This window comes from Pithys albifrons, chromosome Z (assembly GCF_047495875.1).
Source record: "Pithys albifrons albifrons isolate INPA30051 chromosome Z, PitAlb_v1, whole genome shotgun sequence".
Classification (NCBI taxonomy): domain Eukaryota; kingdom Metazoa; phylum Chordata; class Aves; order Passeriformes; family Thamnophilidae; genus Pithys; species Pithys albifrons.
In genome coordinates, this window is record NC_092497.1 from 12,415,769 (window position 1) to 12,443,404 (window position 27,636).

At 35.0% G+C, this 27,636-nt stretch overlaps 1 protein-coding gene across 1 annotated transcript in view; it reads left to right on the plus strand.

Annotated features, from left to right (window-relative positions):
* SPEF2 (sperm flagellar 2) overlaps positions 1–27,636 on the plus strand; it is a 70,759-nt gene that overhangs the window by 32,551 nt on the left and 10,572 nt on the right. Inside the window, exons 17-26 of the mRNA XM_071580724.1 lie at positions 438–565; positions 672–810; positions 4,538–4,675; positions 6,961–7,175; positions 8,030–8,210; positions 8,992–9,163; positions 11,902–12,009; positions 14,339–14,477; positions 15,700–15,941; positions 27,434–27,540. Of these exons, the coding sequence (XP_071436825.1) occupies positions 438–565; positions 672–810; positions 4,538–4,675; positions 6,961–7,175; positions 8,030–8,210; positions 8,992–9,163; positions 11,902–12,009; positions 14,339–14,477; positions 15,700–15,941; positions 27,434–27,540 (1,569 nt within the window). The remainder of the gene's footprint in view (positions 1–437; positions 566–671; positions 811–4,537; positions 4,676–6,960; positions 7,176–8,029; positions 8,211–8,991; positions 9,164–11,901; positions 12,010–14,338; positions 14,478–15,699; positions 15,942–27,433; positions 27,541–27,636) is intronic.

Below are 27,636 nucleotides of genomic sequence, written 5' to 3' on the forward strand. Positions count from 1 at the left end.
TTTCCTCTGGCCATGGACTTTATTTACATTTTGTGACAGTCAGTCAGTCAAACATCACTTTTGGAACACTAGACAGTCAGCTTAGATGTTTACAAGTTCAAACAGGAATGACAAGTTCTCATACTTTAGTACTCAGTACTATAATATAAGCATGTTTGTCATTAATGAGCATATCCAAAACCACAGATACTGGAGCAGTCTTCTGGAACCTCCCATTCTTTTTGAGACCTGCCACTTTTTTTCAAAGAAATTTACAGGATGAAGCTCTATGTTGGTACAATCTCTACAATCAACTGTAAATCCAAAGAAATACATAGTTAAAAAATTCAGTAATGCACTCTCATGACATAATGTTTTTATGTCTTTACTAATGCTATAGATAAGTGAGTTACTGAGAAATACATAATTTAATTTTTATGTTTTTAAAAAATTCACAGGAGATTATTGATTTTTTAGTACCTCGCTGGGAAATGATAGAAAATGCATATATAAATACCATCAAAGCTATACTTAGATGCCTAAGGGATGAACAGCATGCAGTGATTCATTACATAGCAGATATTAAGTGAGTAGAAATACTAGCTTATTACATTAATATTAGTATATTTTATTTTTCTTATGGCATTCTGTATGTCTTTTAACACCAAAATTATTTTTACCATAACTTACAGAAAAAATTACAAAAATTATTTGATGCGTCCAGATCTTAAGCAGGAGTTTGTATCTCAGTGGCAAGCAGATTTTAATTCTATTTCTGATGAACTGCGAGATGATGAGGAAACAAAAGCTGAACTACACCAAAGAGTTACTGTAAGTTAATGGCAAAAGCTACAATATGTCCTAGATTATTATTCATTGTATATAAAATTCATATAACATGAATGGTATTATTTATTTCTTTTTTCTTCTTTACCAGTCCTCTTAAACTATTTAATTTCCTCTTGTGCATAAAGTGTTCTTCACAACTATTTTTTTGTTTTGGCCATAATTTTCTTATGTCTTGCTTAATTTTTTAGGTTACACTGTATTATTCTGGTACAGTGCTCTCCTTTTCTTCACATTGTATGGTTGTTTACAATTGTGGACATTTCTGTGGACAATCTAAGAAATCTTTGGCAGTATTTTAGTTTTTGTGTAAGTTGTGTATGGTAATGCATGTTTTTAAAACTGGTTCATACAAAGTACAGAGAATTTCCTTGAAATGTTTTGATTCAGGTAGATCTTTGCCTGGTCATACATGTCCTGGATGTTCTTCACAAAAATCCATAACAGCAAAGGTGCTAACAAGTTCAGAGCCAGATTTAACATACGGCAAGAGTAGAGCTATCTTTGAATTGATCAGACTCCCATTTCAGAACAGACATGTTTTTCAGTTGAATCATATCAGGAAACAGTCCCAAAAAAGGGAAAGAAGAATACTGACAACACTGTTAGTCAAAGAGAACATTCATGGAATCCTGGATTAATTCACTGAGATGGAAAAAACTCTGGACCTCCTTTTCTATGGAATTATTTCAATAGAATGAATTAGAGGACTTAAAAATCATCATCCATATTCCTAATTTCTACTAAATGGAATTATAAACAGGCTGGGACCCCTCTGTCCTATATTTTAGAAAGGTAAAATTAAAATATTTGGACTTTTGCTCATAACAGAAATCCATGTTTGACATTATCCAATTGAAATTCTGTTAAGAGGGGGTGGAACTCACATATGATGCACTGAGACTCAGATACTGTTATAAGGCTAAGCAGTTTGTAATGAATATGTGATTTTCAGAATTTCTTTTTTTGAATGACCTGTCTGTTCCTTGTGGATCCCAAGCCTTTGGGTGAACGTGAAGATGATACCTTCTCCAACATTTTAGGCCATGCTCATTGTACCTCCCTGCATATAAGAATGCTGTCAACTATCCTTCCTTGATGCTGGAAAAAAAAAGAGGAAATGAAAACAGTGGTAATCTTCGTAATGTTTTTTCTCCAACTCTCAGGTTGCTCAACTCTCTCATCTCAGCTGGACCCTTTCTAAAACACTGTCTGCACTGGAAAATGTCAGCTGTAAAACCTGAAAACAAAATTTCTCTGACACCAACTGTAAAATGTAAAAGAAAACCCCATTTTGTGATGTATGAGAACTTTCTTAAAGGCCTAAAGCCCAAAGGGCAGCCAAGACTTTGTTTGGCATGCTGTTGTGGTTTAACCCCAGCCAACATCTAAACCTCACACAGCCACTCACTGCCTCCCCCACCAGTGGAACTGAGGAGAGAATCACAAAAGCTGGAAAACTTGTGGGCTGAGATAAAAACAGTTTAAAAGGTAATGCAAAGATGGCACACAGAAGAAAGCAAAAGGAGGAGTTCATTCACCACTCAAGTTCATGGGCAGGGAGGTGTTTGGCTATTCCCAGGAAAGTCGTGTTCCATCAGGCATAGTTGTCCCGTGGAAAGAAAAATGCCATCACTCCAAATGTCCCTTCTTCTTCCTTCTTCCCCTTCTGTGTTATATATTGAGCATGGTGCCATATGGTGTGGAATGTCCCTTTGATCAGGTGACATCAGCTGTCCCACCTGTGTCGCTTGCCAAGTTCCTGATACGTGTCTCAGGAAGGTACTGGAAAGTGCTGTACAGCAGTTTGTACAAAACATCAGTTTGTTTATGTTGAGTGATACTTTATTTAAGTAGAAAATTTTTGTAGCAAAGTGTCTGCAGAGATGGCTTCTGTGAGAAGGCATGGCAGCTGTGAGAGGAGTGGGAACATGTGAGAAATAGCTCTGCAGTCATCAAGATCAGTGAAGAAAGAGTAAAAGGAGGTGTTCCAGGCACCAGAGGAGAAATTCCCCTGCAGCCTGTGGAGACCATGGTAAGGCAGATTGTTCCTCTGGAGCCCGTGGAGGACGAAAGGGAAGTAAGGTAGCCATCCTGCAGTCCACCCATGCTCTATCAGGCAGACATGCTGCATGAGCAGATGTTCTGGCAGGACCTGTAGCTCATGGAGTCTGCACACTGGAGCAGTACAATCCTGAAGGCCTGCACACATAGGAAGGATCCACACTGGAGAAACCAATGAAAGACTATCCCATGGGAGGAACCGCACTCTGGAGCAGGGAAAGAATTCGAGGGGGGAGCAGTGACAGATGCAATGTATAATGAACTCACCACAACCACCCGTTCTCATTTTCCCTGTGGCAGGCAGCAGGTAGGAGGCAGAAGAGTCAGAAGAGCAGTTGAGCCTGGGAAGAAGAATGGTGGGCAAAAGGATGGTTTAATTTTGCTTTATTTCTCATTATTCTGCTCTGTTATTAATTGGCATTAAATTAAATGGATTTTCCCAAATTGAGTCTGTTTTGTTCATGATTGTAAGAGGTGAGTGATCTTCCCATCACCATCTTGACATGTGAACTTTTTCTGTCATGTTTTCTCCCCCTTTCCTGTGAGGAGGACTGATAGGTGGACAGCTGGCAGCCAGCCAAAATCAACCCATTACTGCTAACAGATAAGTTGTATGTTTATGTGTTTTTCATTCCGCGGCATATCCTTAGGTGTATACACGACAATGTGGACAACCATGAAAATATGATTGCCTGCACCTGGGGTAACTTCCAGCTATCACTGATGTGTTTGGACTTCCTATTAGTCAGCTTCCCTGTGGCTTTTGTCCAACAGAGAATTAGTGGATTTTTCTGAAGTATTTGTACAGGTGAAGAGAAACAGGATCTGGCATACCAGGCTGAAACCAAGACCTGGTGAATATGGAATCACCTCAACTGAAGCCTAAGCTCCTGAGGGCAGAGCTAGTAGTCTGGAACACCTTTTTTGTTCCAAAACAGGTCAGGTGAGGCAGAACTGCTTGGAGCCCAAGAGACAGGTCATCTTGTCCTACCTTAGTACTGCATTTAATAGCATGCTTCTATTCCCATGGTCTCCTTCTACAAAGTGGCCTGTCACACTATTTCCATGCAGAGATGGCAATAGGGAACCAAGGGTTTGCATGCATGTTGTATGCTTAGTATGTCTTCAGTGCTCTCAAGGAGCCAAGTAGTGCTGCTATTAGATACATACATTAGTTGAAGAGCCCTTAATTAAAAGAATGTTAGAGAAAAATGGCATGAAGGCTGTCCAGATTGTAAAGACACTTGAAATCTGACATAATTTTCTCTGAATTTTTCATATTGCACATCCCCTTTGAGTATTATTCTTAGTGTATTAGTTAACAAACCATTGAAGTGGAAAATTGTGAGTGCATTTGAGATTTTAGCTGTTCATAGTCTCTGTTTGTCTAGTTTAGATAGATCATCTCTGCCTGAGATGAGCAAGGCAGCCGGCACACTGAAATCATATCTTTGTATTCTTCTCTCTGTCACATTTGTAAAGCCACTTTCTGTCAGTTCTCTGTAAGCATATGATTTGACCAGGCTTTGATATTTATAGCAATAAAGAAAAAGCCACAAATTAAAAGATGTCCTATACATAGGCAAGAAAAAAAAGGTATTTAAGTTATCTTTCATAACTATTTATCATACTTGATTTTGTGTTTTAGGACCTAAGAGATCTTCTCTGGGATATCTGTGATAGCAGAAGGGAAGATGCAGAGCAGGAACGTACTGATATCATGAATACACACTGGTTACCAGATCATAGGAGGATTGCAATGAACCACTTCTTTTCACTTATGCAGGTATGGACCACTACAGAGTCTGCAATGGACAGGGACAATGATTTAGATTTGGAGGACAGTAAGCCTGGGAGAAATTTCCAAATATGTGAGGGATTGAGAATTAGTTAAGCAAATCTTCATGTCTCTTCTGGATTTATCTAGAAGCTCGAGAGACAAAAAGTAGGTGGCATTCCATACATTTCACTTTGACAGGCAGAAAAGTTTAAGAAAAGGACCATTATTGTTGTTCAAACCCCCCAAACTCTCAATCTCTATTTTATAGTGCTACTTTTTGCAACTTTATCACTTCAGTGAATCATCTGAGTTTTGTAATAAAAATGTTACAGCTGTTACCCTTCTGTAATCATATTGACATCTCCTTTTAATTCGCAAATTATTTAATTCCCCACTGTTGCAGACCCACTTGATGTTACAGTATTTCCCATAGCTCAAAATTATTTCAGTTCAAATATGACCCAGGTTTCAGATATCTAACTTTAAAGTCTTCAAGAGACCATTCAGTTCCTGCAGTAATATAGGATTTCCCTGTTACTGCTGTTCTAGATACATAACTTTGGTTTGAAACTGGACTGGAATAGACTAGACTAGACAGGCTTTTCTGTAAACTGAAGTGACCATTCTGTGAAAGTTTTGGCAACTGTAAAGAAGACAATGAAAACAATGCTTTAAAAGCATGCCTTGTGATGATGATTTAGCTGAAAAAAGCAGGTCTAATCAGTTTAGGATGGACTTCTTGCCTTTAATTCTCTGTATTATTTTTATATGTTTAATATATTTTGTGTGACTTTCGTGGTAATTTAAGTATAAAGTTTGTGAAATAGTCTGTTGTTACAGTAGGAAAATTGTTAACTTCATTTTCAAAGAGTCTAAATAATGCCCTAAAGAAATACTTAAGGCCACTGACTAAAGAGTGAGGTTGAAATATCAAATAACTGCTGACTATCTGAACCACATTCATCCTGTAATTAGGTTATTTATAGGCCTGAGTATTTAAAAAAATCCGTCTTGAATTATATGCATAAAGGAGACAAATTAACGTTACAGAGCTTAGAAATTTTTAATATTCTCCTTTTATAATCATGTATAACTTTGCAATCCTAATTCTAACAGAATTTCATGGACACCTATGATGCAGTCCAGTGGAGATTCACTATGAATCTAATTTGATTTTGTGTGGATTTGCAGAACACCATTTAAAATGACAAACACATGTATTAACCATATAAAAGCTTTTACTTTCATAAAGAAAAATTTAAAGGAAAGCATGATCTGACTCTTTACTTAATATATATTCCCCAAAATAAATTAATTATTAATCCTAAAACTACAGAACTAAAATTGAAATAACTTTATGTAATGACTTTTTTTTAGAAACAGTCAAAAATAGGCCTCTTTGGAACTGAGCTCTCTATCTGTGGGTTTTTCTGTTGAAAGTCACATATATTCCCTGGATGGCTCTGTTACTCTGTAAACACATAGATTTGTATAAATGCTGTTTATCAGATTTCATTCCGTCTTTCTGTGTACACACAGTTATGTTAGAAGATATTTCCTCCTTAACTTATGGATAAGTGCTGGTTTACACCACAAAGGTTTTATCCTTTGTTTTGTGAATGTGGTTTTGTGCATTTTCCCATGAATATTTAGTACTGTTTTGTCGGTTAGAGACTAACACCATACTGTATCAATAAATCAAAACATGACAGGTGTTAAATGCTTCTTGAATCTTCCTTGATTTCTTTCGAGATGATTCACACAAAAAGACCTTCAGGACACTTACGTGTGTAAAGTCTGTTGATTGCTTCAGTCCAGAAAAACTGTATGACTTTTAAAATTTTCTCAATGGCATAACCCTTTTTATTTTATGGTATTAGGGATGTTATTTCCTTTCAAAAATAAGATCTATGTAATATGTTGGCCGTAGTATACTTGCTACTATAGAAATATATATACATCAAAATATAGTGTAGTTAAATTTAATACATTGAACATTAGGCACATGCTGTGACTCTTGGGGATGCTCTTGTGCAGAGCTGAGAGCTGGACTCAATCCTTGTGCATCCCTTCCAGCTCAGCATATTCTGTGACTCTGTGATTATTTATTGTAAAGAATTTTTCCTATTTTTCCTATTTTAACAACCAAGATTCTTACCACTCCTTAGAAATAACAGTGTGAAACATTGTAGATGCAAGTAGAAGTATGTATTGAATACACTATAAATGGCTAAGCAAAAGTTTGTTCTGTCCTATTTTGAATTGCAATCCTTCTGTCCTTTCTTCTTGAGGTTGAATTGGATCGTTTCCAAGATACCAAGAGACTTCTTCATGACTACTACAGGGCAATGGAAGGAAAAATCCCAACAGAAGACAGTCAAGATTTTACTAGAATTCCATTGTTAGATATTATTGATGTAGAGCAGAAGAAAGATGTAGAACAAAAGGAAGATGTAGAGCAGAATCAAGATGTAGGGCAGAAGGAAGATGAAGGCAAATCAAGAAGGTAGGAATGCATTATTAAGTTATACAAATATGAACAAGTACAATGCACTGATAGCTTTGTGGGTTTATGTGGAAATATGTCTATGTGTACTTCAAGAGGATGAGGAAATAAGAATTTTTAACTGAGGATTAGAGTCAAATGATGAATCTTAAATCATCTTATAGGTTACATGTCCCCCTGATTTTTTTGGCTGATTCACATGTTTTCACTAATGCATCTCTGAATTGTGAAACATTATAAAAACTGTCTTAGGAGGAAATCCACTATAGATAAGTTTCCTCTGTGGTGCTGATAGTTTCCAGCACAATCTTCACATAAATAAGTTAAAATATTGTTGTGGAACATTAGAAGGTTTGAAATCTGCACCAATTAACATAATTAAATGGGTTATGTAATGACAAATGTAAATCAAAGCAGCCTACAAAGATGCACAGAGCTGAATGACATATTAAAAGGTAAGGAATAGCAGCAGATAATTTAACAATATAAAACAATATAAAAAATACCATCAATAATGACACCTTCTTTTTGACCTTCTTGCAGTGCATTTAGAAAATACCTGAGTAATTAAACTCTGCTTCTAACCCATGTGAAATTCATCAGCAAATCACATAGTCATTTGACATAGTTTTATCCATCTGTTATTATTCCTTAGCTGTTACACTTAAATCAGACAGTTTTCTTGTCATATACACACTTCATCACCTTTGGCCATAAGGAAAGTTCCTCCCTTTTCTCTTGCTATTTCAAGTTTTGAAAATAGCATTCTCATTTTTTCAGCACATTATCCAATGTAGTTATTAACACTTTTTACAAAGGAGTGCATGAATTATTCCTTGTATTTTATTTTTGAGGATTCCTCTAGTTTCCTGGAAATTGCTTTCATCAGAAATAAATGCTGAGACAGAAAACAACAGAACTCTGCGGAAGAGTCCTCAGGATGTAAATTCTGAAAATGGGGTGGCTACATGCAGGAATGATGAAAGAACTATTATTTATACATGGCAAAAAGCAGTATTAGCTGTATCAAATATGGTAAGGAATGTTTTATTTACTTAAACATTTCTGGATCATACATTTAAAGCCTCACATTCAGTAGGCAATCTAAACACATAATCTGCTCTGTGTGTCTCACTTTCATGCCTCCTGCTCCTCAGCTGATATTTTCAGTGAATATGTTTGTCGTTCTATGAGGAAAGTGTTGGAATCTGTGTGTTATCAGCACCTCTGTATTTATAACTGACCTTCTTACTCCAGTACTGAGAGAAATACTTTAAATTTTGCCTCTTTATATCTACTTCTTCGATGAAAAACTCTCTTCCCTCAGTAGAAGTGTGAGAAGATTGAGAAATTTAAACCTGTGATGCAGTGTTTGCTTAAACCTTTCACAACTTGAAAAGCTACTGCTAAATTCCTTTTTTTTCTGTGTAGCTAGAAGTAAAGTAGGTGAACTTTTCAAATGTTTGGTTTCTAGGTTTGATTTTTCTTTCCTCATTGATCATTTAAAAATAAATGAATTTTTGCACCCTTACCATGTAACTGTAGGCTTGCTTCATATACTGTTGATCCTTGTATTTTTCAGATTCTCCTCAAGCACAGGCAATGATTACAAGAATTAAACCCACTCTTTCTTTCATTTTTGCTGTACAATTGTATTTTTGACAAATAATGAAAATTTAATCAAATAGTTAAAATATCTCATTTTGTTTATGTGTTTACTTCTCATCAAGTATTTTCATAAAGTATAGGCAATTCAAACCACTAATTGCATAGAGCTGATACTATGTACTGTACTATGTGTGACTGTGGTGTCAAGGTAACAGCTGAAATAGAGTTCAAACAAATGGAGGAAGAAGAAGAAGAACGTCAGCAGCAGCAAAAACTGAAAGAAACTCAGAAGGCTTCACAGAAACGCCCAGGCAAAGCGGCTGGGAAAGATGCCAAAGATGCCAAAAAGCCTTCTGCCAAATCACCTACTAAACAGAAAGGTATTTAAAACCCAGGCTTTGTTTTAGCAGTGCTAAGCATTACTGAAGTGTGACTATGTCAATAATACATAAATGAGTAAGCAAAGACATTTAATTTGGATTTAATTCCTCTTTTAAAATTTCAAATGTGACATGTCAATGTGAAATGCTGGTAGTGATAAAGGAGGGCAGAGGGTTTTAAATGGCAATTGCATTTATTTAAACATATGTGTTGTCTTTGATGCCCTATAAAATGTGAAAATCAAAAGATCAAAAATCCTTCCTGCATCACTTTATATGTATATAAATAATTATTCTAAATGGCACATAGAAAGTATTTTTACTCCACGTTCTGTGTTGGAACGGAAAGGAATAGTTAGAACGAGTTTATCAAATTTAATAAAATTTTATTACATTCTGCCTACTTGCCAGCTGTAAGACATATATACTTCAAATATTAAGGAAACTTCCCTGTCTGACCATCCAGGAGCCCCTCTGGCAGTCATACTCTGCACCACCTGAGCTGGGACTGAGGCCCCTTGAAAGCAGGCAGCTCCAGTGAGCAGACAGGTCCCCACCTGATTCTCTACACATTTCATATTCAGGCCAGGTTTTGTTCCTGTCTTGATCCCAGGTTTCCTATGGCAGAGTCTCAGATGTCTGGACCCTTAACATTATTTAATCATGGTAAAACAACAAGATAAATGTGGTGGTCTGTAGTAAGAGGCTTAATCTAATTGCCAGCAAATACTACTTTGTTAACAACTAAATAAACTACAAACAAACTCACAAACCAAGCTAGCTGCATTGAATGTGTTCCTCAGCAATTAAAATAATAGTACTGGAATGGAATGAGTAAATTATCCAATACCCTAAGACTCATTTAGCAACCATATAGTAGCATGGATCATTCAATGTTCATAATTTTTATGTGTAATTGCAATGTGGTGTAAATTAAGAACATAGAATCCAGTATTATCTGTAGTCCTAAAAAAGAGCAGAGCCCTGTTGAGGGAGATCTTGGATGCATGCCTGGCAAGAACCTGATCTACCAGGTGTAAATGTAAAATTTATTTGTAAAAGAGAAACAGGCCTTCTGCTGGAAGGGATTGTGCCATACAAGGCTGTTTATACTTTTTGTCTTAACTACTTCCTTGTGAAGGTAGTGGTTTATGTAACTTCCAGGTTTTTTGGGTTTCTTTTAATGCAAAATGTCCTAACTTCAGCAGGAAGCAAGGCAAGCAGCCTAAACCTTTTACCTTTTATAAAGACATTCTACACAGCAAGGAAGGGGCCCAAGCACTGTGATGAAAGGGCAATCTGAAATTCAGGTATTCCATTTTGAAGTGAGAAAGCTGTACCTGAGGAGTTATTATGCATAAAGCAGGTGACTTTTTTCATTGACAGGCATTTTGTTTGCACTCCGTGTTCAGCTCTCTCTCATTCTCTGTCTCTGTCTCTCTGTCTCTGGTTGATCCTGCCCACAGTAGATGGAGCAAGCAAAGCCTTGCAAATACTTAGCCTATTGTGAGCCCCAGAGAGCCTGAGACTTAGTTTAGCATTCAATGCAGCCAAGACAGAAGCAGATTCTTAGACATGTGAATAAAAGATCAGCAGCTGTCACCTGTTGCATGCTAAGTGGCTAGGTTGGCATTTGTGGATTGTTTCTTGGAACTAAATTTTTTTTCAGAACTGGTACAAGACAACTTACCTGAAATCAAAAACCATAAAGTGACAGAACTGCAAGTATAACTCAGCTGTGCATTCCTCCAGTCTGGAGAGGAAGTGTCAACTGATGATTTGTAACTGAAGCATCAACCTTGATTTAATGCCAAATACGTGTTACTGTAGTGTTCCTGTAACACAAGAATTTCCAAGGATAGAGCTGTGGGCTAGAAACTGATACAACTTACCACATGTAGTTTTATCACTTCAAAATGTGATCTTTTGCTTTATATTGACCTTATGTATCATGCAGATGTCATTAGTTTGTTTTTTCTGTAACACCTCCATCTGCTCTTCTTCTCCAGTAAAGCAATTGCAAAAATATTAATATTTTTGAGTAATAGTCAAAATAGCATGGCTACAGAACTCTAAACACATTATAAAATACCTTTAAAATATCTGATCATAGATGCATAAATTAAAAGAGGCTGGATATGCAGGTAACAGAATGGTTTGGAAATGCATGAAATAACACAGATCTCTTTTTTTTTTTCCTTCTGATCTATGATGATTGGTATTTTAATAGCACAGTTCTTTTCACTGCTTTCATGGTAAGGAATCATATTGACTAACATAGTATTTTTTACTATAATACACTTTGTTAAACTTGAATTTGCTCCAGAAGAGATAAGTGTTATTCAAAACATGTTTATTTTATGTGCTATTTGTGATAACTTGGTAGATATTAGGGTCAAACAGGATATTCTGACCATTTTAGGATCAAAACAGAGGCACGCCTACTCAGTCATGATTTTGCATTCAGAAAAAATATTTTAGGATGTTATTTAACCAATTTTAGTATAGTTGTCTTTACTGGGGTGTTTGTTTTTATGGAGTGTTAATCCTAGCATTACTTGCAGATGTAAATCACATTTGACAGCTGACTGCTCCCCTTTGTATTGTCATAAATGGTCACATCAAGTAAGGTAGAAAGAGTAATTTTTTCTTTTCAAAAAAGTATGCTTATGTGTGCCTGTGTACTGATACACAAATTTACCAGCAAAGTCCAGACTGAAAGATCTGTTCTCCTGCAGGAGCAAGGCAGAAAGACAGTCCAGTTCCTATAGACCCAGAAGAATTAAGGAAACAAGAACTGGCACTTAAAATAAAGCAAGAACATTTGACTGCCTTGAAACATGAGGGTATGTTACTATTTGGTTATTTTTTTGGGGAGGTGATGGTTATTCCTAATTTAATAGTGTAACAGTCAAAACTAGCCAGAAACACTAGGGAAGATGGATAGATAAGAAAAGAGAAAGCAGAAAGTAGTATTTAGAGAAATCAGGATTTTTTTTTTGAGGGCAGTAAGAGTGATCTTATGGGAAATATATTTAAAGTAGAAATGTGATTTTCATTCATTTTGTTCTCTGTTTCATTTCATATAATTGAATTTGACATGACTAAATAAATGTCATGAGAAAAAAGGTTTAGCATAGGTGATTAGCCACTTTCCAGTATTCAAGTGAACTGAGTTCAGTATTTGAAATGTTTTGATGTGGGAAGAATTTTTTGGCAGTTGTGTATTTCATTGATATTTTTCTCTGATTCCCTCTTCTTAAGCCACATGAGATTCAAACAGCAGGACACAGATTTTCTTTATTCTTCCAAACTCCTTTACAGCAAACTCTTCCAAAAACTACATGTTTTTGCAGTTATTCTGTATTCTTGTGTTTCTTATCCAATAACTTCCAAGCCAATTCAGCCAAAAGTAGATTTCTGAAAAAAGGAGTCCTAGCCTAAAACTGGTTTGAAAACTTTTTTTGAGATAGGTTTAGACTAAAAGAAAAAGACCTCTTTATCACTAAAGGAAGGTAGAACCTAGCTCTTACAGATTCCATTTGGCAGCAGTTGGGAAGCCCATCATCTTGTGTATTACCTCTTTGGTGGCCTAACTATTGCATAGTGTTTTGTTATGGAAGGTAGAGGACAAACTTCAGTTAATGAACAAAACACAAATTCATAAGACTTCTTTAGGTCCAATCAGGCCAAATGCTTTTACACCTACCACTTCAAACATGGTTTAATGCAAAAGCAGTTTAAGAAGATTTTCTAAGATTTTGGGCTAATAAGGAGAAGAATAGTAATAACTTTGAAGATCCTAATAGCGTGAAGATGAATTTTAGTTCTCCATTAACATGTTTTGTTCTCTTTACATTGCTTCATTTAAGAAAATCCAAGAACCTAAGGAAGGCTAAACATGTTGAGCTCTGTTTTCTACTTGCACAGGCACCTATTATTTGAGAATCATAGTTTCACTTGCACCTTTGGTAGTTGAATACTTGTGCTTTTGGTTATGCAGATACATTGAGTTTAGCACAGCACTAGCTGTGGGTAGTTGCCAGTTTTTAATGCTGATTTCATATTTCATTCCTCTGTTGCCTCAATGTACCTTGGCTTTTACTCTGTTACTGTTGAGATAACAGTTTTATCAGTGGACTGTGCAGTATCTACTTCTGAAAATGCAGGGAGACAAAAATTGTCATACACTTACCTCTGTAACATGCTGATAGCAGCTTCACAAAGAACATGCAGAGAAGTCTTAATTAAGGCAGCCATAAACTCTTAATACAGAAAGGTGACTAGACAGGCATAGAATATCCTCTAAGGTACTTTCAGCTTAGAACTTTACATTTTCTCATTAATTAAATAATGCTTTGTGAGACCCACATCCATTCTGTGTTTAAAATTTTGAACATCAGCTCTTCATTGCTCAAAACAGGAAGTGTGCAGAGTTGCATTATGCTGTGACTGCAGTATCACATGCCTTACTTCTTACAGTCCCACTTTCTAAAGAAAGTTTCATCTCCAAATCTAAGTATTTTAAAAAGTTAATAGAATGTACAATAAATGTAGTTACATAAATAATGGGAAAGACTTTTACTTTGAAGTCACTGTATCAATTACTATATAATATTAATTATAGAAAAGGTTTTGTGGTACAGAAGGTTAAATATGAAGACAAATCAAGTTGAATACTGAATTTTCCTTCAGGATTGAAAATAATCAGTATCTCCTGCTCCCCTTTTCTTAGTCTTCTTTTGTAAGGCTTTTTGCTAGTTCCATGTACCTCTCAATATAGTGTCTTAGCTGTCTTTTCACACAGTTTGCATCGTTTCCTTAAAGTCATAGAATGTCACAGAATGGTTTGGGTAGAGCTTTAAAGCTCACCTAGTCATGGGCAGGGACAGGGACACCTTCAGAGTCCTGTCCAACCTGACCTTGAACATTTTAAGGACTGGGGGGCTCCCTAAGCATTGTGTTCCAGTGTGTCACAGTAAAGAATTCTCTCACAGTAATTTCTTCCTTGAATCTGAATCTACCCTCTTTTAGCTTAAAACCAGCACCATTTGTCCATTTGCTCAGGCTCTAATAAAAAGTCTGTCCCCATCTCTCTAATAAGGCCTGTTTAGGTACTGGAACTTTCCTCAAATTTTATAATTATTATTCATTATGACATTACCATTTAAACAGAGGAAGCCACAAAATCTCGACTAGAACTTATAAAAGAAAAAGCTTTAGCATTTCTCGAAGAGCTAAAAATGAAAGCAGAAGAGGCTTATAAAGATATGGAAAAGTGGCTTGGATCCAGCTTCTTGGCAGAAATGTCCAGGTAATGTATACCATTTTAGACAGGTTTTTGTTTTTTTTTACTAGGCTATAGTAGTAAATACAGCTGTATATAAAGAGAAATCATTTGGGAAAAAAGTGCAAAAAATAGTAATTTTATTTAATTAATGGAAATTTAATTTTATCTTCAATAGCTGAATGGTAATAGCTCATTTCTTAGCTGATTAGAAGGTTCTACTGGTAGCTGTAGAGGTAATTATCAGTTCTGCTATTTTTCTATTATATATTTCTAGTCTATTTATTAGACAACAGCTTTGGCAGATTTATGAGCAGACCGTCAGTTATTCTGTTTAGTAGAATGCTCTGTATCATTTCAGAAGCTTCTGTCGCTTTGGAAGGTGGGATTGTTTTCTTTACTGAGGTCTACACATGCTAGACAGTTCCACCTACTGTTATTATCACTGTGTATAACATTTCTCAAAATTATTTTAATGACTATTAAAAACGTTCTTTGCAATTTTTCTGTCCTAGTAGCTGAAATGTACTTGGGACTACTATATGGCCCTTAGGCCATGTGGCATAGAATGACCTATATTCAAGTACTATATTAAAGGACTTTTGCTCTCCAAAGGAAAGGAGTCCCTTTGCCCTTTGTAAAATATTTCTGTCCTATAGTAACTTTTGAATCATACCAGGGACAGGGCTACTTGATCCATGTCAGGGCATGCCCAAAAAGAGAGACATGAATGTAGGATGTGAAGCCTTTAACAGGCAATAGTTCAAAGAGGCAAAGCCTCTGCCTTCTGGTCAGTTTTATTTGCTCTCCTAACAAAAAGTGCTGTCAGAGACATGGTATTTACAGGACATGACCTGACACTCCAAGCCAGACCTAGGTCTACTTGTATGTTAAAGATGGCTGATGTATTTCCCTCTGTAAATTGTACTCATTGCACTTGAAACAGGAGTTCATATGTCTCTCCACAGTGCTACCCTAGGAAGTGCTTTCATATTTTTCTATCTGGTCTCTTCTGTGTCTTAGATCTGACTTTATATAGTCCAAAGATGTCATGCTACCAGAGGAGGAGTAGACTTCCTAATGATTTTGCTGATTACAGAATTTGCACAAAGGATTTGTAATTCTTACTACAGGAAAGCTCTAAAAATGTAAAATTTACAATTTTTTTCATTTAAAAGGTTAAAATTCAGAACTATGTTTTTAACATTGTGTATTAAAATTATGGTTTTCTTCATTTGCACTTTCACAGTGTTGAAAAGCTGGTTGAGGTTGCACGATACCACATTGAGAGTTCTAGCAAAATCCAATATGAAATGACTTTAGAAGAAAGAGATTTCTTCATCAATGGTGATGTAAAAGTGGTTCCTGACCCCATTCCTGAGCCTGTTCCTGCACCACAAGTTCCACGCATAGAAATCTCTGGAAGTAGTACTCTAACTGTTTCACAGCTTTCTACACTTCATAAGCAGTTTCTACAGGTGGCACCTAAAGGTCAGAAATTTTTTTCCTTTTAACTCCTGAAAACTGTTACCTGGTTACAATCTGAAATACCTGTCTGAGAGCTACTAAGTATTAGTACTTCTAAACATTTTGATAAAGATGGTACTACAATTAAAGATTCTGCTACATAGGAATGTCACAGTGCAGAATATTCAAAATGTGAAATACACTTGAAATACCACTTGAAAGCTTTTAATGGCTTTGATACAGGCTTTGTATCCACAAGACCATGCATTTCATATTCCACTAACATCTGTCCCTGTAGTATGTTTTTATGAGGGTTATGTATCATGCTTGCTTTGCTTAAAGATGCAGGTTTTGATGATTTAAAAATGTTAGCTCTTTTCCTTTGAATGTGCATTTATTGTATACCTACCTGCTGATTAAGGAAACCTCAGGCTTAGGATGTTTGAAAAGGCTTACTTGCAAAACTTCCTGTGACTGTTAAGGTAACGCACTTTTAAACTGAGATGGAAAGTAGTTATGCACATATTTGCACAGTGTTTCATTACTACCAGTGTTTGGTATTATAATTTTAATATTATTACCACTAAGATTATGAAATACAATGTGTCAATAAGTGCTTGCAATTTTAGATCTAGCTTTTCCAATGTACTAGGGCCACAAAGACACTATGAAGTTGAATTTAATTCTTTATTCAGAAATGCTTTTATGAGCAATTATAGATTATGTAATAGATTATATAATTATATAGAGCAATTTCAATCTTTTTGCATATGAAACCATTTTAGGCAGAAAGATGTTTACAGTTTTCCCTTAGAGAGATGCATGTCATCTCATCTGTACTGTAGGAGTGTGGATGTGCATGTAAGCATTTAAAAATTTCCTGCAGAGACTAATTTTGCAATAGGTATTCATATATAATCCCAATGTGAAGTGAAAAATCTCTATGTTTGTAATCATTGATAGCACCATAGAGGTGAAGCACAGATACCAATATGACTGGTCATTGCACTTAAAAGGGGGGTTTTGTTTGTTTTTAAGTCACCCATTCTTCGAGATTTTTAAAAGATTTTGTCTATTACAGACTTCAATATTCTTCACATATTTAAGACAGAACAACTACTTTGCTTATGTATTTGTAATAAATAGCAAGAAAACAACTGAAATCTTTATCTTTCTAAAATATTGTCCTTTTGATAATATTATATTCACTAAAATGACCCAACATGACTTGAATGGTATCCAAAAAAGGAACAGTAAAAGAATGCTAGTGCGTGTTCTCTGGGACAATGGGAGGGAATTATTGTTTAAATAAAGTCCAAAAACCATGCAACAGCATTTTGCTACTGTCTGGTGACTATTTAGTCAAGATATTTACCTTTTTGGATAGCTGAATTGGGATGGAAATCTCAAGCTGTGCAAGTCATCTTGAAAATAATTCCTCTCTTTCTTAAAGACAACATAAATGGTATCCTAGATTTCCTAAGGCACCCACTCCCCTTCATTATAAACTCCTCTCCTAAAACATCTGGAAAATTTTTCATATCCTTCTGTCTCCCCGTGTTCAGTAGAATGCTCAACAAAAAATACATGCCTCCTTAGCAGTTAGTCTCAACTGAAAAAAAGAGGGAAAAACACTAAAGCTTCCAGCACACTGACAGCACAATTGTTGAACAGCAGCTCTAAAGCAGATACAAAAAATTAACAAAAAAATCCCTGCCTTAGAGAACCTCTAAACTGATCTGGAATTGCAGCCAGACAACTTATTTTTCCTTATTCTTTGCCACCCCAGCAGATCTCTGAGCATTCATAACAGAAATCCACACACACAATGAGGCCGAGGCTTTTAGGCAAGACTAAGTAGAATAAATATGCCAATCTCCTTGCAGTAGGTGAATGGCAAAATTCTTAAAGTGGTTCTGAAAATTGAACATTAGGCTTTTCTAAAGCATTATGGAGATCACATGAAGCAGATTTTTATTTAGGAAGCAAGCAAATAAAGAGTAACAAAGAAGGAATGATGATGTGGGAAGAAATGAACAGGTGAACAGGTTTCTCACCGGATATTTGGTTAATGTCAATAGGAAGCCTTTTCAAGGTATGTTCAACAAATGACCAAAATTAAAGCTAAAAGTGGTAGTGCCAATATACTTAAAAGAATTTTGTTATTCACAAAAGAATTCTTATAAAAATTGTAAACAGTTTTGTGTTTCCTAGGAATATAAAGTTTTAAAGAACTGCTGATGCGTCACAGACAACTTTGTACTATCCTGCACACTTGGTTCTCCATGGAAGCTCATTACCCTCCATTCTAAGCACCGACGGTCAAAAAAACAACCTATGCTGGACCCTCCACCTACTGACAGTCTCTCTTTGATAAGGAAATACTTAATTTATTTTTTTTACTATTCCAAGTGCCATTGCCCGGACTCAACGTGGCTCTACAGTAATTGTTAATTTCACTAACTTTTGATCAAGCTGTTACCAGTTCTATAATATATTACCTTGTGAATGCTTTTTTGTAGGAATAGCTATGGCATGTCCTAAATGGAGCTACTAACACTCTCTTTTTTAATTTTCTTTTCTACAGTGTATTTGGATGTGTGCTCTTACCAGTGAAATTAAACTAACTATCTATCAGCTCTCACTCCCTTGGTTCCCTCCAGCGCTGTGTTCTTCTTATGACCATGTCTCCTGTCATTGCAATTAACACACATATGGAATGTCTCTTTTTTTTTAAAGGTGCCTCAGAAAATGCAATTTGGGTAAACTTTTGCATTACCAAGCAGATCAAATTATACTCTATCCAAACTTGTTCTCCATCTTATGACTGAATCACTCAAGGGAATTTTAAATTATTTTTTTTCATAGTCATGATCTTTATGAACCATTCCAGTTTAATTATAGTAGCTGTTATTCATCAGAAATATACTTCAGTCAAGTTTCAAAGAAATTCTATATCCAATAATGTTTAAAATATTTATAAAACTATTTAATAATCTGCAAAGATGTGAACATAAAGGACAACCTATAACCAAATTGTGTTGCTATTTCGTTTCAAATTGTAAACTTGTCAATTGAAGTTTACTGTGTTACTAGATTTGGAACAAATAGCTCTATTAAAGAGAATTTTTTTGTTAAGTCAGAATTTTATGCTAACCCTGCATAATGTCCATAGATTATTCTTTCTTTTTCCAAGCAGTTTTGTAGAAGCAATTGAAGGTCTTACATTTGTGATCAGCAATGACTTCGATGCAAATAAAGATTGAAGTTCATATGTGAGCATGCAAATATCACTAACTTACATTTTTAGAGAATATTTATTTCAAATTATGAAAAAAATGATTAAATTTGTAGGCAGAGAAAATATCTTTTACTAGATGAAAAACTGGTAATTCTACTGATAGTTCTATTTACATCTCCTGTTATGTCTCTTAGTAAATCATGTATGTTACTTCATTTCAAAAATTTGTGACCTTTTGCCTAGGGTGTTTATAAATCTGTGTATCTCATTACTTGTATGGAACATATTTAACAGGTTTCTGTATGTTGCTGTGTGTTTAAATATATTCAATTTTAATATTTCAGTCAGCATGACAGAGGACCTTGCCCCTCATTGCATCTGTTCAGCAACAGAAATATCTTACTCTCTATGATTCTAAATTCAAAATGCCAATTCTTGCTATTTAATGAAAATTGGATATATAACAGAATCAGTAATTAGTAAATAAATTATGTAAATATTTACAGTGAAAATCACTTGCAGGGAGTCATGAGTCTCTCAGTAACCTGGACAGAGACAATATATTGAGACATCGACCTTTTTCATCTAAGGGTGAAAGTATCCCATAATATTACCTTTTAGACTACTGAAGTCAGATGATTGTAATTCAGCCTCAGGGTTTATTCCATCCCTTACAGAATTGCTGCAGAGTCTAGTGTGTAACTTGCGTGGATCATCATCCAAACCTCTAGTCAGAAATTGCTATGGAAACATTTTTCTCCATGAAAATGGAGTGGAATATAAATCTGTTCAAATGTTTTGGTAAAATTTTATGAAAATGGAATAAATGTTAACATAATTCTCTAGTATAGGTTTGTTGCCTGTGTAAATTTATAATCTGAATCTTTAATAGAGGTTTACTACTTCCTCACTTTCGGGACATATTTTCATACGGTGCCTGTACGAAAATATTCTGCTCACTGATGCATCATTAGAAATAGTCTCTTCTTTTGTAGATCTGTGCCTTATGACTGAGCCATGGTTGATTGCTCCTTAGTTGTATGTCGCAGTCCTGGTTCAGAGGGTACACATCTAGTGTACACTGCACTGCAGTCATCCTTAATGCTCCTTTTTGGATGTTTAATTTTTCTGTTTTCAATTTCATTTGTGGTCATAATCTTAACTTAATGATGTTCCTGCACTGCTTTTTGAAACATATAAAGGCTTGCAAATGTCACCTTGTGTACCAGGGAATAATACTACCTTTCAAAAAGATTTTAATGAAAAATAACTTTACCTGGTGTAGCTTTTCCTACTTCTTGATTTCCCTGATGACGAACTTTGTGTGAAAAAGAGGTTGCTTCATAAGTAGTACAGGCTGACTTCCTTTTGTGTCCTATGTTCTTCTCAGTACCGATGCAACAAATGTCACCTTTTCCTGTGTTCCCAGTTTCTTCATGTAATTTGAAAAATGTTGGTAACACTGAAGGTCCATCTTACAGAAAATATTATCCCTGACAGTGGATCACAGTTCTTCTCTGGCTCCTATTTTTCTAATCACCAGGATATTTCTACAGGTGCCCATACCCCTCAAGAAGCAGTAGGCACTATAGAGGTGTTCAAATGATTTTGTCCCTTCCACACTTTGACTTCTGAAGTTGCAGATCCATTAATCCATCTCCCCACCTCTTTTTCACCTTTTCTTGTGGTTTTGTGCCTGCCTAATGTCAGGGAAGAGTTTTAATCTTTATTGGATGTTAAGAATGTTTCTCACCCTCTTTTCAGTCCTGGGTATGGTACCTGGGCACATGTCAGTAAAAGCTTCTGTGATCTAGCTGGTTTTGCTGTCCATGTGGACCACAGCTGCTACCTCAGATTTAAAGTTCCTTAAAAGAATCACTCAAATGAACTGAAACTGCGTGTTCCTAACTTTTTTTAATATTATGGCCTTTCAGGGTGCTTAGAATAGACTGGAACAATCAAACTGTAATTTTTATGACAATAGGAACAAATTGTTCTCACAAATTATATCATCTATATAAAAATTTGCTTCTTGTAAAATAGAAAAGAGTGGCATACAAAAACTCTTTTTCTTAAGACCTTTTAAAGCACCAGAAATGGTATTTCTTTCTATGATTAGCTTAATGTAATCATAAATTTTGCCTCTTGACGTACACATCACAATAAGGAGGGTGAGGAGTCAGACTGGATTTAGGTCATTTGCTCAGGGCTTTACTTTTACTATTTCCCAGTGAATAAGTAGATTTTTCATTTCCTTTCCTCCATTCTGCATGTAATTTCTTGCCATTATTTGATTGCTTTCTTTTAAAATCTGAACTTTCTGACAGCAGTGTCCTAAAAGAATTATTAAATTACTGACCAAAAGTAGGAAACTCATGAACTCTAGAGTTAAATTTTCAAAAATGTCAGCTTATGGCATTTTCTCCTACAAAATACAAGAAATACCATCTTCAGAACAATTTGGAAAATGTTGAGAACAATTTCAATGTTTTAAGAATGTTTTAATTTTAAGAACAAAATATGAAGTTTGTACAGTTCTGTGTTCTGAAAGCAGTAATAAAGTAATTCTGCATATAAATACATTTTAAAAAGATCTTGTCATCTACATATATCGTAGAGCATCTTATGCATTTTGTGTCAGGTTTTTGATTATGTATTTATAGACTTGCTTCAGGTTAACTTTTATGCTAGTGTCAGGTATAATGGGCATTGAAATAGGTTTGTGACTTTGGTGGTATCTCTTGGAGACATTTTTCCTTTAAGACCCTTCTTAATTCCACTTTCTAACTCTGCTATTCTCTTTTTCAAAAATAGTATTGATGCTGCTGCACTTCCCTGGCTGCATATTCTGACAAACTCATGAGACTCAAAAGGAAATTGAAGTCAAAACTAATCATTTCTTACAAGAATTCTGAGTGGCTTCCAAATGATTTAAGAGTAGATCTCTATTTGCCTTGTCCTTCTTCATGCTGTTTATTTCAAGTCACAATCTAGTCCCAAATTAACAAGATAAATAGGGACAAAAAAAGAAAATATACGATTGATATATTATGGAATAAAGACTATTTTATATTTAGTTTTTTCTTTTTTAAAATTATAGCCATAAAAGCACTGAAGCAATTTAAAAGAAAGAGTAATTCTTCTAGCAAGAGAGAAGTTGGTGACAGAGGAAAAGAGAAGAAAGAATTGGAACATCAGAAAACAAAGAGGAATCGCCAGTTTCCAAAAATATGGCTAACAAAATACTCATGGTTAAAATATGATGATGAAAGGGGAATAATGTTTTGTGCACCATGTCGTAGACATAATGTGAATTTGGGGGAAAACATTCATAATTTTTGTTCTGGCACTGATGATTTCAAACTTGAATTAATAACCACACACCAGAGTAGTGAAGCTCATGCATGGGCTACCTGCATAGAAGCTGCCAGTACGGCCTCACCAGATACAGCTTCTGCTGAGCAGATGTTGAAGAGCATGAATTCTGTAACATTAGGTAGAGTAGAAAATATTTTTAGAACTTACTATGCTATGGCTAAATCTGGTTCTCCCTTTACAGATCTTGATGAAATGTGTAAACCAGATAAGCTTTAACATGCCCTCTCACAGTTTTTCTTGAACTTTTCCTTCAGAAGACTTCTCTACAGAAGCAGAACAGAGCCATTGCTGATTATTAATTGCAAAAATCAGCCTTCACATAACAAGTACTCTTACAGCCAGGATATGACTGATATACTTCACAGCTTGAACCACTTTTCTTTTTCCCCTGTAAAAATATTTTTGAAGGTTGCAGTAAGAGTGTTGTATCTTGGTTTTTAATTTGGGAGCTGAGACTAAGTATCATTCAGAGAAGTATCTGATTTCATATTTTCATAGTTCTACATATTCTAAATGCAACTTTCTACTTGATAATTTCCAATCAAGGTAAAGCATACCAGCAGACTGTATTTTCACCTTTGAAGAAATAGCAGTTATTTTTATCAAAAGATAGGTAAAATTAAATCATTAATGACTGTTCTTAGTTCTTCCTATAGTAATGAATATGTACTAGAGGTAATTTGGGAGAAATGAAAGTGACATCATTTATCTTTAAATCAACCCATTTTGTGAATCGAGACCAACTCTACTTTCAAAATAAAACGTGTCATAATAGCAGAAGATGCACAATAGCATTCCATACCATACTATACCACACAACTCTACACTATATTATGCTATACTATACTATACTATACACACACAAATACATCATATATATATATATATAGTCTCTTTTCTGGTGTTTTGCATATATCTATGTCTAAATAGTATGTCAGACATGGAGTAGGTTTTGAATGAAAGCCTCACTAAGAGATGTGAGTCCGCTCATGGACAGTTAATCTGTAGAGATCAGAAAAAGAGATCAGTACTGTGCATTCTGCAGTTGATTATAGAAGATCTATCATTGAAAAATGTTAATTTGTGATTTCTTCTCAGACAAAAAAATAGTTTAAATATACTTTGCCTAATAAGCAACCTTATATATATTATACAATGTACCTTATTAGATATGTGGCATTGCTAATTTCAAGGGTTTTCTCTTCAATCACATAACAGCAAAAGGATTTTTTTTTCCCTCAAAGTTTTCAAATGGAAAGTTTTTAACTATGTTGAGATTAGAAAAAGTTTGAAAATGTGTCCCTTGAATGTCTCACAGCTGAAGACATAAAAAAAGGAAATAAGAACTGAAAGCCTGTTTAGAATCTAGAACATTGAAGTCACTTCCATGATGTGGTGGGTGACGTTTTTTCATAATCTTCCTTTCATCCATGAAACTAGCAGAATTCCTTCAACCTTGCTTCTTGGGACATGTTTTCTAAGTCTGTGATGATTCTTGCTCCTTTATTCTAGGCAGTCTAATTTACGTACATCCTTCTGGAGCAGCAGATTCCAAAATTGTATGCTAGCAGAAGCTTTAAAATCTGAAGGGACCAAAAAAAAGGGCTTTGGGTCTACTTTCTGGTGATACTGTAATCTGCCTCTAGTCCCCAGAGACTTTTCTGCACAAATTTTACTTTATCAGTAAGATTCCCATTGTGACATTTATGCAGTTCATTGTTTCAGCCCTTATGGGATAGTGTCCTTTTATTCTAGACTGTATCTCCAATTTGTAAAGTTCACTTTGAATTCTAATCCTTTCTCCAATGTGCTTAAAGTCCATTCCTGAATTTTTCCATCTGCAGTGTAATAAATGTATCAACTTGTGCAGTCTGTTTCCTCAAAGTACTTTGAACAGTTTCTGGTGAAATTTTCTTACTGATCTTGATCATCTCACTAGTTTTTCAAAATCTTCATGAATACAGATTCTTTTCCAAAGTGCTTGCTACACCTTCTCATTAAGAATTTTTCTAGGCATTTAATATTTTAATTTTCTATTCAATCTCCTATGTTATTCAATTAAAACTTACTGGGTTTGATTTCTTTTAGTTTGGACTTAAAAAGATTTTGTAAAGAGCATACCTATTTTGAAATGTGTTCTGTTAGGTGGACAAAGGCAATTCTGGGAATTGTTTTCCTTGTTCTTTCCTAGAAGACATTATTTACTCTTACCACTTGCAGAGTGTCATTTGCAGACACAGGTATTCTTTTCTGTGCCATCTGTGTAGCAGCCAGCTCTCAGCATTTCCCCAGGATTATAAAGCATTAGCAGCCGTTGAACTTAAAATGATGAATCACCTTTTGTCTCGTATTATAATCAGATATTAAAAAAATTTTACGTGCTCTGTAATATATACCCAAATTAAATCTAAACAAAAATGCATAAAAAAGGAAAGTATTTTGTATCTTTTTTTACATGTTTGTGAGGCATTTCCTCTGTCTCTCCAAGACTTCCTTGTTCCTCCTGCATATGTCAGTAGAAGGATTTAAATCACAGTCCATTTGAAATTTTTGAACTACTATAACTTTGAAATTGTCCCACATCAGATGATTCAGGAGGAGGTAATAAAGTAAAAGAAATGACCCTACAGCACATCAGCCATTCTGTAATTAGTAGATAGAAAATTGCTTAGCTCTGAATGAAAGAGAATGTGTTTCTTCACACCACTTCTTCACACAGGAAGAAAAGCGGTTGGACACTGCAGATCACCTGGCAGAGCTTAAACATCTTACAGTGTTTGCCCTAATATTTACCTCAAACCCCCATTTGAGCACTTTCTGTAATCCATCTAAGTTCTGTAATTGTGAGTAACATTTTAGATTGCAATCCCATTTCAGACATTAGTTTTGATGGTAGTTCTTAAAATTCTTTGTCCCTCAAATCTTTTTAAGTATGTTTCTGAAGTCATGTAGCTTTCATACAGAAATAAGGATATTAGTATCCTTTTACAATTTTATGCAAAAAAACTAAATTTCATTTCAGGAAGCCATAAACTCATAGGAAATACAGGAACTGCATTCTTTATTGTCATATAGGGAAATCACAGTAGGAGTTTAACAGTTTTAAACAGAAGATAATGTGACAGAAGTTAGATAGCAAGTGATCAGATGTGGAAATTCAAGTGTTTCGAAAAAACTGAAATAAAAATTGTCATAGCTGGTCTGGTCTCTTTGTGGTAAAGCACTAGAAAAAAATGAGACTGCAAAGAAGATGTCAAATTTTTTTCTGTAGCTCTTTATATGAAGTGTTCACTGACTCCTTCATGGAGCATAGCCTGTTCTCCCCATGAACAACTAAAATATTACCTGGTTTATTGACTAGTCTGTGTAGTCTCCCAGTGATGATGTTTCTGTGATGTTGGCTTTATTGTGCCATATGGAAAAGATCTGATTCTTGTGGTGTTAAGTTTTCATCAAAACCCAAATTCCTGGTTACCTTAAAATTATTGTATCAGGAATCCAAGTTGCTTCAGTACACAGCAAATGGTTTATCACATGGGGTATTTTTAAAGATACTCTTTTTCAATGTCGGTAACTCAAAAACTTCCACAGGGTGACACCAGGGCACTTTTACCAGTCTGCCGGTATTTTCCCCAGCTTTTGCTTTCATGCTGAAATTTGAGGTAGGACATAAGGCTTCAAATCCAGATGTTTCTTCCTTCTCCTGTCCCAACAGACTTTAAGTTTCCCAAATCAATTTTATTCCTCTTCTCTTCAAGCTTGTATATGTGTTAAGATGTGATGAGGGCATTACTCCTGGTTTTTCTGTTTGGAGGTAAACAGGTTTGCAGAGACTGGAGATTATAATTAAAATTGGCAGATTTTTTACTGTTTTTCTACATCTTTTTTATAAACTTAAATTTCACTTCACTGTTTGGCTTTCAACTAAAGTGTTTCTTAGCCATAAAATGTGCTTTTTCAAAAGGACAAGATATTTGTCTTGAAAAAAGAAAAATAAGGAAGTCTTTCCAGTATTTCATTGGTTGTGTTTTCTTTTAAAGTTAACCCAAAAACTTCTAGTTTTGATGCTGTGAAAGTGATCATGACCCAACCAAATCTTCTTTGTCTCTTGAAACTTAAAGAATTTGAACTTATTTTACATTTCTGTTGTTAATGCACAGGTTTTGCAGTGAATCTTCACTGAGCCAGCAAAGTCTGTTTCTGGAAGAAAAAACTTACCTGTCTGTTGAATTTTATATGCATCATTTTGCATCTTAATACCATGCATGAAGTTTGAAGTTTGATTACTCATAAGCAAATCCATGCCTATTTAAAAAACAAATAGGATTTCTTGCCATTACCTGTCTAAAGATTTCTGTAAAAAAAAAAATTTATGGAGCTTTTTTTTAGCTCCTGCATGTCAGTTCTGAGACACTTTTTAAACAGTTGAATTTTGTTTCAAATTTCAACAGACAATAATCTGTGGGGTTTTTTTCTGTTCACTAATTTACGCTTGCTTTAAAGAGTGAAGATTGATTTGTGATTGATTAAAATAGAGCACAGTGGGAGAGAAGGTTGGTAGATACTCAGTACATAGAAATCTGGATGATTGGTATTTTTGAACAGTTCATTAACTGTAGGTGAAGACTCTGTGAGGTTGAATTAGTGATCACAATGCAGATCAGGGCAAGTATCAAAAGACGTGCAGTGCATTGGAATATTTGATATTTTATTTGATTTATTTTAAATGTGGAAATTTTATGTTTGGCTTCAAAGATATTAGCATTATCAATTGTGCAAGATAGCAAAGTAAATAAGTTTCTCAAATGGCTATTAAAATTAAAAAATAGATTTCCTTTTACAGAAGAAGTCTATTTAAAATGCTAAGTGTATTTTTGATATTGACTTTTTTTATTAGGTTTTATAAGAAAGAAAGTATTTATTCACATTTTTAGTCGATTGATTAATTTGAGTCGTGGAGCAAATTGCCTTCCTGATCCATGGATGAACTTAAAACTTCCAGATGTAAGTTAATCCCTGTTTTCTCTTCAACTGAAGTATTGGTTTTTGTAAAAAATGCAGCATTTCCCTATTATGATAACATCAAGATTATAGCTATTA